Source organism: Rhinatrema bivittatum, chromosome 10, assembly GCF_901001135.1.
Source record: "Rhinatrema bivittatum chromosome 10, aRhiBiv1.1, whole genome shotgun sequence".
Taxonomy (NCBI): domain Eukaryota; kingdom Metazoa; phylum Chordata; class Amphibia; order Gymnophiona; family Rhinatrematidae; genus Rhinatrema; species Rhinatrema bivittatum.
This window is the reverse complement of record NC_042624.1, coordinates 60,086,317-60,103,057: the sequence shown is the minus strand read 5'-3', so window position 1 is coordinate 60,103,057 and position 16,741 is coordinate 60,086,317. Positions and strand designations below refer to the sequence as shown.

At 42.1% G+C, this 16,741-nt stretch overlaps 1 protein-coding gene across 6 annotated transcripts in view; it reads right to left on the bottom strand.

Annotated features, from left to right (window-relative positions):
• Positions 1-738: 738 nt before the first annotated feature.
• Positions 739-16,741, bottom strand: part of TDRD5 (tudor domain containing 5) — a 139,265-nt gene continuing 123,262 nt past the window's right edge. For all 6 annotated transcript variants that reach the window (XM_029618463.1, XM_029618461.1, XM_029618466.1 and 3 more), the window contains 2 exons: positions 12,035-12,305; positions 739-1,517 (listed from right to left, as the gene is read on the bottom strand). In XM_029618463.1, coding sequence (XP_029474323.1) covers positions 1,285-1,517; positions 12,035-12,305 — 504 coding nt within the window. In that variant the 3' untranslated portion in view covers positions 739-1,284. The remainder of the gene's footprint in view (positions 1,518-12,034; positions 12,306-16,741) is intronic.

Sequence of the window (16,741 nt, the reverse complement as noted above, 5' to 3'; positions counted from 1 at the left end):
TTAAATGCTTTCAAATAAGCTACATAAATAAACCCAAGTTTTCCTCTTGCCAATACAATGCCAGTTACTATGTCAGCAACCTGTCCTCCATTTCAATAAAGGACTGGTCAGGGATGTATCTCCCAGCTTGCAAGGCTGTCGCATGAGGCATCTCAAATTACAAACGTACTAACCGAAGCTACACGATAGAGGAGAAATATGGGTAAAATGAGTAGCACAATAACCACACAAGTTAGGATTAGCATCCACATATATTCACACACACATTCATTCCTAAAACACTTCATCCAACACACCCGAACACAGACAAACCTGCAGGGCTGCATTCAGGTCACACAGAATGCGGAGGCAGTGCTGGTGCTGAAACAGCACACACACACACACACTAAAACTAATTAAATCTACATTTGGAAATGCGGAGGAAGGGAGACTACATATACTGGCAAACAATCCTTATAGGCAGCAAGAAACACACTAAATCATTCCTGGCAGCTACTGTAATGGACTTTTCTGTGTGTGTGTGTGTGGGGGGGGGGATGGGGGACACATGGACTTTTTCTTACACCATTTATTATTTTTTTCCCCCCTAACTTGCTATTTATTGTTTTTTTTCCCCCCTAACTTGCTCCCGGAAGCTTACAAATGACAGGGAAACACAGCAGTTTTTCACACTGGCAGTAATCTATAAGTTGCAAAACCATCAATAAAGATCTTGAACATAGCATACAGCCAAACTGCTGACAATTAAAACATTTTACTAGCAGAATCACAATTCAACTAATTTACAGTAATGTTCAACACAATTTGAGACACTTTCCATCATGTCTGGTGCTTTGCACTGATTTTTTCTGGAGCAATTTGTTACACGCATGTAATTCTTTATCTATTCCAGTACTATTTTTAAACTATAGAAGGGTTCCAACAGTAACGTTGGGACAAAACAACGTAATTCAAACTCCAAACTATGTTTCCCCCCTGTTCAACACAGTAATGCTTTATGAAAGAAATGGAGGCACACTGGCCCTATTTATTTTAACAACCAAATGAAAATTAAGTATTTTACTCCCACTCAGTTTCAATCCCTGCCAAAATATCCCTTCTAGGCAGCTTATTTACACTCCTACTGTTAATCAATTAGGAGTGTCTATATACATTCTCATTTTTAAAGCATAATACAAACCATTAAAAAGTTATATTCTTTATGGATACTTCTTCCACAGAGAGCTGCCACATTTCTAAGTCCCACTCTCTGTTTGGGTGTTTCCCCTTCCTGCTGTACTTGTATTAGTTATACTTCCAGTGGAGCAGGCCACCAGCCGTGGCCAAGCGTGCTGCCGCTCCCAGAGATGCTGTCAGAGTGGAACGAGGGACTTTGATCTGGGGGAATGTCCAAGACCCTGCTGGCAGCATTGATGAGATCTGCTCTTTCTGTGTGTGCTGATTGGAGTCACTGCTATTGGTGCTAGAGACCACACTTTCCTTGGTACACAAGTCGTCTTTCCTCCGTAAATGACCCTCTGGAAATGAAACAAAATACAGGAAGAGACCAGGGTTGCTAGGGGGTGTGTGAGTGTGTATTTATAAATGTAATCAACATAAGGAACCTTATCACAGCTTGCAAACATAGGGGGGAAGGCGGGTACAGGACCAAAAGAATTGGAAAAACGTGAAAATATACATGCATAGCTTAACACACAATAATAAAATGATAAGTCAGAGGAAAGTGAAGTCGCTTAACTGTAAAAGGTGTTCTTTGAAGACAGCATTCCACCAGTCACACATGGCCGACGCCATGGAAATGCTTCGCAGAGCTTTTCAGGAAAGTTTTTCTTGGAATCTGCAGAGGTTACCCAGCAAGGGTGCCTCAGCTCTGTAATTAAGCTCAACTCTAAGGGAGGCTTTGTGAACAGCTGTCTGCCCAGAACACCACTTACAAGTAAGCAAATTTGCTTTCTCTGAAGAAACGTTCACCACAATCAGGTATGGTAGATGGATTTGCTAGCTAATATTTGTCTAACAAAATAAAGGGAACAATAGTTGTACCATCAGGCCAATACAACCTTTTTTTTATTATTGGAAAGAATCATGTAAAAAGTATCCATGTTTTCTTGTCTGTATAAGGCAAAATAGCTTAAAAAAAAAAAAGGGACGGAAAGGCACCATATTTTGAATTGCTAGGAAAAAATGGGAATATCTTGGATGAGTCATGAAAAACAAACCCTACCAAAGTAATCACCATTCTTTCCTGTGGGAAGCTGTTAAGAGGCTGTGAAATGTTGCTGACTGTCCCATTTGAAAACCTTCCCCTCTCCAGCAGCTCGGCCCTACAGCAAGGACAAGTCGGAGTAAAAAAAAACAAACAAAAACCAAACCTGCTGCTGGCATAGGATGTGCATTCCTCCTACCTGCTCCCTAGCTACCCCTTCCCTGACACGCCTGAGATTTTATCCCTGTCCATGTTTTAATGTAGCTAACTTGTTCTTGCTAGTTTTCAAAAAAGTTTGAGATTTCACTGCAGTTTGCTCAAAGCTGCTGGGACAGGGAAGCTTTGGCAATGGAAGGAACCTTCTGCAGCTTCTAACTACCATCCATAAGCGCTACAATCGTATGTAAGGCCATACACAAAGATGCCTTCCAAGCTGCACACCCCCCCCCCCCGAGAAGCATGCTGCAATATGTGGAAAAACCATACCGAAATACAGCATGTACTCAATATGTAAGAACCCTGTCATCCCCTTCTACAAATCTATGTTGGAAAGAATTATGTAAGAGAGGCCCTGACAGGGCAAAATAAATAGGTTAATATTTTCAGAGTGAAAACCCTCCTAAAAGTTCCCCGTTACAATTGAGCCGATGCAACAAAACCCTTGCCAAATTGTGGGCTAATTTTAGTGCATGTTTAACTTTACTTGCAGGAAACCCATGGTACTGCGGGATGCAGTAATCTAATGGCATACAAATAGCCTATGAAAAAGCATGCTAAATGGAAAAAGCATACTTTAAAAAACAAACAAACAAAAAAAACCCCACATGAGCCATTGCCATGAGATTAAACGGTAAATCCAAACTGTGGGTCTCAGCTGCCACAAGTGCCATCCTGAGTGCTCCCAGCACTATATCTGCAAGCTTCCACCAAGCACTGCTTGCTTTTGTCCTTATACTCACTGAAGATACTGCCACTGCTACCAAAAAGGTCTGTGGAGGGATGCGTGGAATACACAGGAGGAGGAGGGTGGGAAAGCAAAGCAAGGAAGTGGTCCTAAAGCTTTTAAAAAAAAATAAAAAGGGATGGAAATTGTAGTAGAGGCTCTGTTCCCAAAGAAGTGGAAAATGCGTTTCAAACACCCCACTGCTGGCCACCTGCCCCAACGCAGCTCCTTGGAAAAAACCTCATCCCAATGCTTCACTGTTATTCTCCTCCATCAGAACAGAGGGCCAGACAGCAGGGCCCAGGACACAGCCTTAACAGCTGCAAGCCTTTATTCAGAAACAGGTAAGTGTGAAAAATAAAAAAGGAAGGAGGTTCAAGGAATAAGAAACTCTAGAGAGAAACAACCAGGTAGATATTTTAAGAATTTCACTAGGCCTCAGGTATGCGTGGTACAGCTGGGGTATGTGGAGGGGGTGGATTAAGTTATAAACATTTATATTAAAAAAAACTGGTTACTGTGGCTTAGTATAATACAGTTATTGTATTCTGCTCAATTACTTTGGGGGTATTAGTTATCTTCTCTCTGTTTTGCATATACTTGTACTGTTCGCCTGGTGACCAATAAAAAGATAAAATAAAAAATGTCATTAGGCCTATTGCTTTAACTGCACTATGAAGGGTTTTTAATTTTTCACTCCTTAAACCACTTAAAGCTAAAGATTTGCTGTGATTTCCAAAACTGAAGATGGAAAGCTGACTGGTATGAAAATCCCATTCTGTGGGCAATTTTACTCCTGCTCTGACCCAGGAGTTACATTTCCCAGTGTATGTGTGTGTAAAAAAAAAAAAAAAATAAAAAAAAAGGCATAAAGCAATCCCACCAATTAGCAAGCCTCCCTGAATTGTAGGTAATAGCTAATGGGCATATATATATATATATATATATATATATATTCTTTTTTAACAGCAAAACAACCTTAAATCATAAAACATGGGCTCTAGATAGGCAGGTCTTTGATTCTTACCCTCAAAAAGTCCCTGAAGAATGACCTGTTTAAACCTGAAAAACGATGGGATGTGAATGTGTGGCCTGAACTCCATGTCTCAGCTTTGCTAATCTTTTCACTAGAGGTTGATCTCAGATGACCCACTAATGCTGCCACTGCCCGGACATGAACTTAAGTGAAGGATAGATATGTAACCCACTATCCAATTAGAAAGTGTTCTCTGACACCACAGGTTTGTTGGGCACAATAAAACAAAGCTGGGTGGACTTACTACTTTTAATCTACTTGAAATCTGAATTGTGCAGGGTTCGTTTACCCCTGTTAGATTGTGGTCTTCAATAAAATGTTGGAAGAACGAGTGACTGAATAAGGCGAAAAACAGTCACCACCTTAAGCAAGAACTCGTGGTGTGCAGCACCATCCTATTAAGATAAAACTTGGTGTAAGATGGATAAATTACTAGGGCCTTAAGCTCTCTGACCCTGGAGGATGAAGTCACCAAATAAATGATCTTCCATGTCAGATACTTTATCCTTCAGAGGTTCAAATGGGACAATCAGCTGTGTTAAAAAACACATTAAGGTTCTGTGAGAGGCTTCAAATGAGACGAGCCCAGAATAAATCTTACTACTAAGGGCTGAATAGAAATCAATTTCCCTTCATCGTGGTGATATACTGTATGCCAACGGCACTTATCTGACCCCTAACAAACTGTTGAGTCCAGACTCTGAAATATGTAGAAGATATTCAAGCATTTGTTTTGTAAGGGACAGGAAAAGAATTCTAGGGCTTTGCTCTAACACCAAATAATTAACCTCCCTTTACAATCACATGGACAGAGGAATGCATTTTTGGTTTTAGGGAGGGTGCAAGCCAACCAAGTTCCACCCCCCTCCTCCTATCCCCCATTGGTTTCTTTCTCTCCCCCCCCCTTCCCTTCTCTTCCTCTGCTCCATCCTCACCTCTTCTTGCTCTCTCTTTCTCTCCCTTAGGATTTCCTTTCCCTTCTTCCATGCCGATCAGCAGCAAGAGGAGTAGAGAGTTTGTGTTTTGGCTGCATTCTCCCCCTACTCTGCCACCTGGCCTGACTGCTGCTTTGAACCACGTGGCTGTTCAAAGTCCCATAAGGTTCAAAGCAGCAGTTGGACCCGGTGCTGCAGAGGTGGAAGATGTGGTCAATGCATCACTGCTCTCCTGATGCTGCCGAACGGCTGCTGCATGCCTGACCTGGCCCCAGATCTCCTGCAGGAAGGGCCATATTTTAGTGGGGCCTGCCCCTTTCTGCCATCTATGTACAATCCATGAGCTTCTAGTGAATTCCTTCCTGGAAGCACCTGAAACACTGGATCACAGTGTCCAAGAAATATATTAACTCACTCTCAAAAACCAAGCTATGAGGGCAAAGGATTGGAATGAAGTAACATTTCTTGAGTCTGCAATGGTGAAATTAGAAAAATGCACAACTTGATAGGTTTCCTGACAGATCCTGAAGGATTATAAACCAAATCTGTCTCAGCCAAGAGGTTGGTATGAAATGATAGTTCCTTGAACCCTTCAGTTTTTTCTTCTTAAAAAAAAAAAAAAAAGGAGAATACACATACAGGAGACCTTTTCCCAATGAAAGGTGGTGCAATCTAATGCTTGACTGCCTTCTTGAAGAGAAAGATGGCACCTTTCTTTGCCGAGCTGTTGCAAATAAATCTCTCTCTAGAATTCTTTAAAAGATGCTGTTTGCTACACTCTAGCTCAAAGGAACAATTGTAAGGGTGTAACTGGTGACAGCTTGCATGCCAGTGCAGTCCATTCCCTTCAAATGGTTATCCAAGATGGTCTCGTATCACAATCTGGCAGCTTCTGACACAGAAGACCTGAACCTGTTCTTCCCTGCTTGTTCAGGCAGAACATGATTAACTGTTAGTGCGGACCAGAACAATTTGATTAGCCACATTTTAGAAAACCCTTTAGAACATAATGAATTGCCCTAAGAAACAGAAATGACAGCAGAAAAGGACAAAGCGGTCCATCCAGTCTGTCCAGCAAGCTTATGGTAGTATCTGCAGTGCCGTATAGATCATCGACATACTTAGTTTCCCGGACCTTAAAGTCGGGCCCTTGTTGGTTGCTTTCTGAGTCCAGTTCCCCATTATCTCTTGCTGTTGAAGCAGAGAGCAATGTTGGAATTGCATCAAAAGTATCAGGCTTCTTGGTTAAGGGTAGAAAATCGCTGAACCAGCAAGTTATCCCCATGCATGTCTTCATTTCTATCCTCCAGCCTTTAGGGATCCACAGTGTTTCCCATAACCCTTTGAATTATTTCACTGTTTTTGTCACCACTTCCTCTGGAAGGGCATTCCAGGTATCCATCACTCTTCTCCATGAAGAAACATTTCCTGATGTTGTTTCTGAGTCATCCTCCCTGGAGTTTCATTTCGTGACCCCTATTTCTATTGATTTTGTTTCCAATGGAAAAGGTTTGCCAATTGTACATCATTAGAACCTATCAGGTATCTGAAGGTTTGCATCTTATCTCCCCTGCACCTCCTCTCTTCCGCATATACATATTTAGATCCTTCAGCCTCTCCTCATAAGTCATCTGATGGAGACCCCCCCCCCCCCCCGACCCCCACCATTTTGGTCACCCTTCTCTGGACCGCCACCATCCTTGTCTGTCCCTTTTGAGATATGGTCTCTAAAACTGAACACAGTACTCCAGGTGAGGCCTCACCAAGGACCTGTACAAGGGGATTAGCACCTTTTTCTTACTGGCTATTCCTCTCTCTATGCAGCCCAGCATTCCTCTGGCTTTAGCTATCACCTTGTCATATTGCTTTGCCGTCTTCAGATTGCTAGATACTAATCACCCCAAGGTCTCTCTCTTGCTCTGTGCACAACCACCTTTTACCCCCATCATATACAGCTCTTTTGGATTACTGCACTCCAGATACATGACTGCACTTCTTGGCATTGAATCCCAGCTACCATATCTTCAACCACTATTCAAGCTTCCATAAATCACATCTCATTCTCTTTACTCCTTCCAGCGTGTCCACTCTGTTGCAGATCTTAGTATCATCTGCAAATAGACAAACTTTACCTTCTATCCCTTCCGCAATATTACTCACAAAGATATGGAACAGAACTGATCCCAACACCGATCCTTGTGACACTCCACTTAACACTGTTCTCTCTTCAGAGTAGGTTCCATTTACCATTACACGCTGTTTTCTATCCATCAACCAGTTTGTAATTCATGCCAACTTGACGCTCACTCCCAAGCGTCTCATTTTATTCACAACTCTAGGCAGGACCATGTCAAAAGCTTTGCTGAAATCCAAGTAATTCACATCAAGCGCTCTTCCTCGATCCAATTCTTTAGTCACCCAATCAAAAAAAAGCAGATTTGTCTGATAGGATTCTTCCTATGGTGAATCCATGCTGACTTGGGTCCAGCAATCCTGACTGTAGATAGTTCACTATCCTTTTCTTCAGCAGAGTCTCCACTGATTTTCCTACCACCGAGGTGAGGCTAACCGGCCTGTAGTTTCCTGCCTCTTACCCCTCTTGTGAAGCGGGACCACCACCGCTCTTCTCCAATTACTCGGCACCATTCCCATTTCCAGTGATCTATTAAACAGGTCATGCAGTGGACCTGCCAGCACATCTGAGCTCCCTCAGTATCCTAGGATGAACTTCATCTGGCCACATGGCCTTGTCCACTTTTAATTTTCCTAGTTCCTCCCATACATTCTCTTCTGTAAATGGAGTTTCGTCTACCCCATCTCCATCTACGGTCTTGTCAACCAGCAACAGTCCCTTCTCCAGGGTCTTCTTCAGTGAACACTGAACTGAAATATTTAATATTTCCACCATCTCTTCACCTCTCTCCTCACAGTGCTCCTTGTCACCTTTCAATTTCACTATACCACTTTGGGCCTACCTTCTTTCTCAGATATATATGAAAAATGTTTTGTCTCCTCTCAACCTCTTTGGCAATTCTTTCATCCACTTGACTTTTTGCTTTCCTGATTTCTTTAGATTCCCTCAGTTTTAACAGATATTCTTCCTGTGTTCCTTTTTTTGGGATCCTTTATACTTCTTGAATGCTGTTTTTTGCCTTAATTTTTTCAGGCACCTAGCAGCCCTTTGTTCTATAAATTACAGTTCTTTCAATACACACTAACCAGGAGTCTAAAAACACTAGCTAGATTAAATAGATAAGATTTTAAAACATGCACAGGTGTGTGTTTCTGGAGAGGCACCTGAACAATTATTAGGTCCAGGATGTTAGTCTTTTCTCCTGTGGGACCTGGATCTTGGATGTGAAATCCATTTAGATGAGTTCCCCAGCACAGGATAACTGAGGGAGGATTAATTTGGAGGGGCATCCCCTTGGTTAAGATGAAATGAAAGAGTTAGCAAGACAGTCTGAGCTTCTGTGGCACCAGGATATGTTCCTGACGTCTCCAAGTGGCTTGATTCTGCTGGTACTAAGCCATTGGGCATTTCTCAAATGGAGATGTATCATAGAAATTACATGACCTACTAAGGTTACAGAATCCAACATACTGATGAGCATGATTTAGGCTGTTTGCTGACTCCATCCTACATCCTCCACTGGAAACACTAGATCAGAGATTTGATGGCAGAGAGAAAAGTTACGGCTTCAGTTGCGTCTAGCAGAACCATAACTTCAGTTCAGGTAATGAGTTCAGTTTAGACTTTGAATAGTCTATGATAAACCCTAGTAAAACCAGTACTTGGATTGTGTTAAAATGGATTTGTCTGCTCCTGCCTGAAATGTGCCTTTGATAAGCCAATCATCCAGCTAAGCAAAAAACATGAACATCCAGTCTGTATAAAAATCTCAACAGCCAGGCATTTTATGAAAGTCTACAAACTTGCTTTTAGACCAAAAGGCAATATACACATGGATGCAGTTTTCCCCAATAACAAATCTAAAATACATCCAAAGTCTTAATATCTGTGTGTGTGTACACTTAGAAAAAAATTTATAGTATGCTCATATTGATACTGCATGGCAAATCACACATGAAAATTTATAGCTGGTTTCCTTGGTTTAGAAGGAGCAATAAGTAGCCTAAAGTAACCAACTTGTACTTTTGTCAAAAAACATACTGATCTTCAAGAGGGAAGTGATTTCTAACCTGATTAGGTCTTGGTATTTGTTTCAAGTGTTAACTCTTCTGGGTGGAATTCCAAATAGGTAAAATCTGCAGCCCACTACTACAATATAAAAAGGATCCAGATGTCAGAAGTTACAATGAACCAGTGGCTTGTGTCAAACTTCCTCTCACCTACAGGAAAATCTTTTGAAATAAGGAGTGGCATGCTAGCTATTGTCTCCAGATTCAGTCAAACACACGTCCACTGGTTTTGACTGGGCAGCAGTGTGCAGTTCAAAACTTCTACCTTCTTAGTGGAAGGGCTTGAAGCCCTTTATTGGAAAAAGTGATTCCTGTGTTCCTGACTCCAATACCTCCTGAAGAAGGCATATATTTAAAAGTCAAGTCGAGGAAAGTCTGAAGCTTTGAATGGTAATACCTTTAGAATATCCACAGTTTCCCTGACCTTATCTCCAAGAAGATTCCCTCCCATACAAGTCACACTGGCAAGCCTCTTCTACACATCTTTACAGATGAATGTGTTCATGAGAGTGTACACTCATATATAGCCATTGCAGAAGCTCTCAATACCATCTAACAGTGTTTCTTTCCCAACATGCTCCTGGATTCACACCTATCCAGTCAGGTTTTCAGGATATCCATAATAAATATGGATAACAGATTTGCATGCACTGAAGAACCAGTGTATGCAAATTTCTCTCACACATTCACTGTGGCAATCCTGAAAACCCAACTGGGTAGATGTACCTCTAGGAGAGAACTGGGAAACACTAGTCTAAAAAGCATATGCAAGCATATAAGATTCTTTTCGTGCTCTTCACTTTAAGTCATCAGTAAACAAAGTTTACCTTGAGTCTCTTGAGAACGCCTGTGCCCTTGTCCAAATGGTATGCAAGAACTGGACCATGTAGGTCTGATAGACTGTTATGTGAAAAAGTGGAAAACAGCATTCTGAAAAGGCCTTCTCTCATAACTGCTAAAGCAGGGGTGGGCAATTCCGATCCTCGAGGGCCGCAAACCAGTCAGGTTTTCAGGATATCCATAATGAATATACAAGAAAGATCTGCATGCACTCTGCCTCAGTTGTATGCAAATCTATTTCATGCCATTCAGTTTTGATTCTGTGCGCTTTTATCAAGTGTCCATGTCATCACAATCAAAGCTACATCAGTGTGGAGATGCTCAGTACCAGGAGACAGCAGTAGGCAGGTTGCTCAGCACTTGAGTGGGGAAACTTGTCAATGCAGGTCACTCTGCAATCTTTACTACCTCTATTGGTCTTCCTTGATTGCTGAAATGAAGAACTGATGAGCTTCAGCAAGTGAGCTGACCTTCTGGGTATCGCAAGGTTTGCTGAAACTAGATCTCTGGAGACCAACATGGCTAAGAGTCTTGAATGGTAGGTAGAGCGTTCCCTCTAGGGTCAGTCATTGTATGTGAGTGAGTAGGAGGAGGTTGGAGAACACTAGTGCCAATTGCTCTCATATGGCTACAAGGACACAAGGTACTAATGATTCTACTTCAATAAGCCTTTGGTGTCATTTTTCCTTAACTCTGATGCTTAGCACAAGCTGTCAAAAGGAGACTCATCTTAATTTTGGACCCATCTTTAAGCTTCAGTGCCAAGAGAATTAATGCTTTGACAATTCCTTGCCTCCAGTAGTTGGTGCAGCTCTATGGTCATAGCATTTTGATGGTACTATTGGTAGTTCAGTGGATGAATTTTCAAATCTTCAAGATGACATCGCATGTTGTGGATCTTGATGACCCTCATCGTCATCCTAGAAAGTATGTTGCAGTGGGACACGTGATTCTCATCCAGACATCTGTAGCAGGTCATGTATCAGTTATGGACATCTTTTGCCTGCAGTCCTGGCAAAACAAAGCCCTAGTAGTCTTTTATGCCATAGTCCAAATCACATGAAATCAAAAGAAAAAAAAATCTCAGAAGAGATGCTCAAAAGAGTAGAATAGAGTAGAATAGGGGAAGACAATTTGAGGCCTATAAGAATCTGCTATGGAAAAAAATTAACCACCCTTATAAAACAATGGAAAACCTATTTCAAATATAGGGAAGGGGAAAATTACTAAGGCATACTAACGTGAAAAAAGATAAATGATCAAAACACAGCTTTGTAGAGCCAAAGTAACAAAAAAAAATACTGTGGGTAGCAGATCAAAATGTAACCATTACTCACTGTGAAAAACAAACCAAAGCATGTTGCACAAATGGTAGCATAAAGGAGCCTCTGTACATACTCACGTGTTTATGAACATTTTCTGGAACACTAATGGAAAATGTGTCAGTGCCATTCCCTATGTGTGCAATTATGGTGGACTGCTTAAGAGAAAAACATATACTGAAGTTCATAAAAACTGTTCCCTTATATGCTTTCTTCCTTGCATATCAATGTGTTGGCTTACTTGCCATGCCTAAAGGGGGATGCAGAATTCACACTCCCACAGAATGCATTAGCATTAAGCAGCATGCTCCTGAAGAGTAACTAGCTACTCCTATTAATTAATGTGAATTTATCTAGATAAATGACTGCTTAATTGGTAGAGGGTTTCATAAAATGTAATTACAGATTTTCATCCAGGGTAAGACCCTGTTGAGGCAATACATTTTGGTTCTTTAGATCAATCACTTACTTACTAGTTAATTTGCTGAGTAGCTAGCAACTAGTTATTTTATATTACTTCTGCTAACACTGAAATCAGGGATGTTTTACCATCAAGTGCCCCCTCTGGGGCCAGTGGCTGGTGTCTGGATAGCTCTTCTGATACGGGATGGGGCTCCAAGAGAGTCTCAGGCCATCTCTGCAGTGACTCGGGATCCACAGGCTGTTTAGGTAGCGTCTGCAGTGACTGGGGCTCTTCTACTTGGTTAGCTGGTGTTTGCGGAGGACTTGGTTGCTTGGAATGTATTAAGGAGATATAGAATTCTTCAAGATATTTTGTCAGATCAGCAGGCTCAGAGCAATCTCCCAAAAAGTTGGATGGCTGTGTTCAAAATTTTAAAGAAAATGAAAATAAGAGCCAACAAATTAATCTGTATACAATCTACCTTGATACATAGCAAGTTAAGGAGCCTTATTTTTAGTTATATGACTTTCAGACAGACATGGAAAAAGTTAAAACCTTGCCTAATAGCTTTTAGAATGCAAAGGAACCAGAAGCCAGACAAAATGAAAAAAAAAAAAAAAAAAGGGACACCAGAGAACATGGCTCCACAAAGAGGATCCTGTCACATAAACCCAACTGATTGTTAGACAAACTTTATTAAGTAGATATTGCTTATCTGGATTTCAGTAAAGCTACTGACACTTTTCCACACAGGAAATTGGTAAACCTGCTGGAGAATATAGGATTAGGACAGAGAGATATAAAATGGACAAGGAACTGGCTGAGTGACAAAAATCAGACAGTGGTGGTCAATGGCATTCACACTATTTACTCAAATTTATCTACTATTAAAACAAAATAAACCTCAAGGTGATTTACAAGAACACATTGCTCATACACATCATTTAATGGGCAGTAACCATAACACATTCTTCAAAATATTACAATAAGCCAGTACTTGATAAATAAAAGTTAACACAGTTAAACAGTAAAATTAAAATCACCTACCTCACCCCAAAAAGCAATATTCCATTGTACAAAAAGCAGTCATTTTAAACCAAGATACCAAGTTAAGGTAAAGTAACAGGCCGTGAAATAGAGTGGGCCACGGCCTAAACCAACTTTTAGCAGGTTAATTTATATACCATGTGCACTCTACTTTACAGTTCAACAGGGCAACAACAAAAAAACCCACACAAATGGCAAGTGCACATGGTATGCTACACCTGCATGGTGCTGCTGCCTCCAGGCCAAAGAAAAGTGCCATCACCTCCAGCCATCATGTCTGCTGGGCCAGTCGGCTTGAAGGAGAGGGAGAGAGCTGTGCTGCTGCCAGTAAGGAGGAAAGGAGGTCCTGCTGCACTAGAGGCTTCTCTGCTAGCTGAGAGTCAGAACTTGGGGGGGGGGGCATGGTGAAATCACTTCTTACCCAATACTTTCCCTTCCTCTAAGACAACCAGGCCAGTACACACAAGCGGGTTACACACGTGAACAGGCAGATGGAGACTGAGATCAGACTCGCTGATGTCACTCATAAAGCACTGCACAGACATCAGCCTTTCAGTACTCCTGGAAAAGTTAACTGTGGGCACCTGAACAAGAACTTCAACTGAAATTTCAGCACTGAACATGTCATTCCCTTAAATGTTTTGCTCCTCATCTACTTTAACTTCCAGTAGAACGAGTAGCAAGCAACTCAGAACACAATAAACGACAGCAGGAAAGGCAGGCCGCTAGGGACAGGGAAATACCCAGCACCTGAATGTAATCCGCTTTGAAGTGCTGAAAAACAGAATACATATTAAGTAACTAAAATAAAATAAAATACTAGGATCCTCGCCTATCTGGATCACACCATGAGCCCGCAAAATTCTTCCCTCTGGAAACATCTCTGACAAGGGTAGATAGACCTTATAGGCAGCTCAGGGCGGGCCTGTCCTAGAAGAAGCAAAACTATCAGATAAGAAGTCATTTCACCTTCCTCTGCATCCAGGTAGGCCAGTCCACGCAAGTGGGATGTACCAAAGCTACTTCCTCTTAGGGCAGGAGGCTGCCTGAGCCTCTGTCAACACTGCCCTGGCAAATGATGCGTTCTCCCAAACCCTAAAATCCAGTAGAAGTCTGGAAAAGGTATGCAAGGAAGACCACATTGCTGCCCTACAGATCTCAGGTGCTGATATGAGCTGCAATTCCAACCAAATCACTGCCTATGCTCTAGCAGAATGTGCTCTAACCTGCTTTTCAATAGCAGTCCCGCATCCACATAGGCTGCTATCATCACCTTAATCCAATGTGCTACTGTGGCCCAAGAAGTTGCTGCTCTTTGTTTTATGCCTCCATGGAGGACAAAGTTGATCTGTTTACAGAAAAGCATCTTAAGGTAGCTCAGTATATGCCTTTTCACATCCAGCGGCAACACTCGGAACTCTTACTCATCCATATATTTGTCCAAGGATATAGACCGATTCAAGTGAAAATCGGAGACTACTTTCAGTAAGAAAGACTGTACCGTCTGAATTTGCACTCTATCTGGAGTAACCACAAGGAAAGGCTCTTGGCAAGAAAACCTGCAACTGTGAAATTTGCTGCGCCGAACATATGGAGACTAGAAACAGTTTTCAATATTAAACGCAAGGAAAGCTGCTTTGGAGGAAGAAAGGTAGGACCTATTAAGGTCAATACCAGTTTCAGAACCCAAAGCAGCACTGGAATCCGCAATGGCAGTCAAATGTGTTTGACACCTCTCAAAAAAACAAGCCACATCCAGGTGTGAGGCCAGAATCTGCCCCTGAATTCGTCCCCTATAACAATCCAAAGCTGCTCCCTGTACCTTCAGAGTATTAAGGGCCAATCCTTTAATCAAACTGCCCTATAGAAAACCCAGAATGAAGGAAATTGTCATCAGTTGGCTGACTCTTCCCACCCCAAGTACCAATTCTCAAAAATTCCCCAAATTCATATGTAAGCCAATGATGTGGAACATTTCTAAGCACACAACAAGGTGCTCACCACATTCAAGGAATATCCCTGCTTTAACAATATAGCATTCCTAAGGACCAAAACTATAAGGCAAAACAGATCTGGATTCTCATGCATCATCTGTCCTTGCCAAAACAGATCCTTGCGCATTGGTAACCTGAATAGGTTGTCTACCGAGACGCCACAAATTTGTGTACCAAGGCTTCAGAGGCCAGTTTGGGGCTATCAGAAGTAACAATCGGAGGTGTCAAGATATATGATGAAGCAATCTGCCTACCATCGGACATACGGGAAAAGTGCATAGCAATCCTTCCCAAGGTCACCTTTGTATGAGACAGACTCCTTCTGCTTGAGGATCCCTTCTACGACTGAAGAACCGCTCTAACTTCGCATTCACACTGTTTGCTATCAGATCCAAGCATGGCAGACTCCATTAAGAGAATATAAGCCGGAAAATTCTGTTTGATAGTTCCCATTCCCCTGGATCCCGAGCGTGACAATTGAGAATCTGCCTGTATATTGTCGATGCCCACAAGATGAGAAGCCGATAGCCCCTGCAAGAACTGCTCAGCCCATGGAAGTAACATGTCTATCGCCTGAGAGACTTGTTGACTCTAGGTTCCTTTCTGATGATTTATATATGCCACTGCTGTTGCACATATTAAAGGAAAATTAGTTCTTACCTGATAATTTTCGTTCCTGTAGTACCACGGATCAGTCCAGACCATGGGTTAAGCTCCCGTTCCAGCAGGTGGAGACAGACCAAAGTTCTAAGGGTAGCCCATATAAGAACGGAACCCACCCTGAACCCTCAGTATAACCATTGTCAAAGCAGAAAGTACAAGATCAAGCAAGTAACAGGATAACTAGTAATTTAATTTAAACCAAAACAGAAACAACTGAATGAACTGTGTAACTAAATGCTCTTATATATCTACCCCTGATCATCGTAACGATGCTTCCGGTGCCTATCAGTAAATTCCAGGAAGAAGATGCAGGGATCAAAAAAGAAAATCCTATAAGAAGGAAAAATTCAAAAATGACAGGAAGAAAATTAGAGTGGACAGAAGAAGAAGAATGGGCGGGCGTCTGGACTGATCCGTGATACTACAGGAACGAAAATTATCAGGTAAGAACTAATTTTCCTTTCCCCGTACGTACCCGGATCAGTCCAGACCATGGGATGTGCCAAAGCTTCCCTACAAAGGGTGGGACTCAGACAGTCCCGCTTGAAGCACTTGCCGACCAAAGGAACCAAAAACTGGAGCCTGAACATCGAGACGGTAGTGACGAGCAAAGGTATGAAGGGATTTCCATGTAGCCACCTTACATATTTCTTGCGGCGACACTGAATGAGAATCCGCCTAAGAAGTTGCTTGAGAACGTAAAGAATGAGCTTTTAGGCCCTCAGGAACTGCTCGGCCCTTGCAAATATAGGCCGAAGAAATCGCCTCCTTCAACCAGCGAGCGATCGTAGCCTTAGAAGCTTGCTTCCCCCTGTTGGGTCCACTCCACAGGACAAAAAGATGATCGGAAACCCGAAAATCATTAGTGACCTCAAGATAATGCAATAAGACTTGTTTGACATCGAGACGACGAAGATCACTATTAGCAGACGCCTCGATATCCTCTGGCGAAAAAGAAGGAAGTTGGACAGGTTAACATGAAAAGACGAGATAACCTTAGGTAAGAAAGAAGGGACGGTCTTGAGAGAGACGCCCGAGGCCGAGAAACACAAGAAAAGGGTTTCTACAGGAAAGAGCTTGAAGCTCAGATACCCTCCTGGTGGAGCAAATAGCGACCAAGAAGACAGTTTTGAGAGTCAAGTCTTTGAG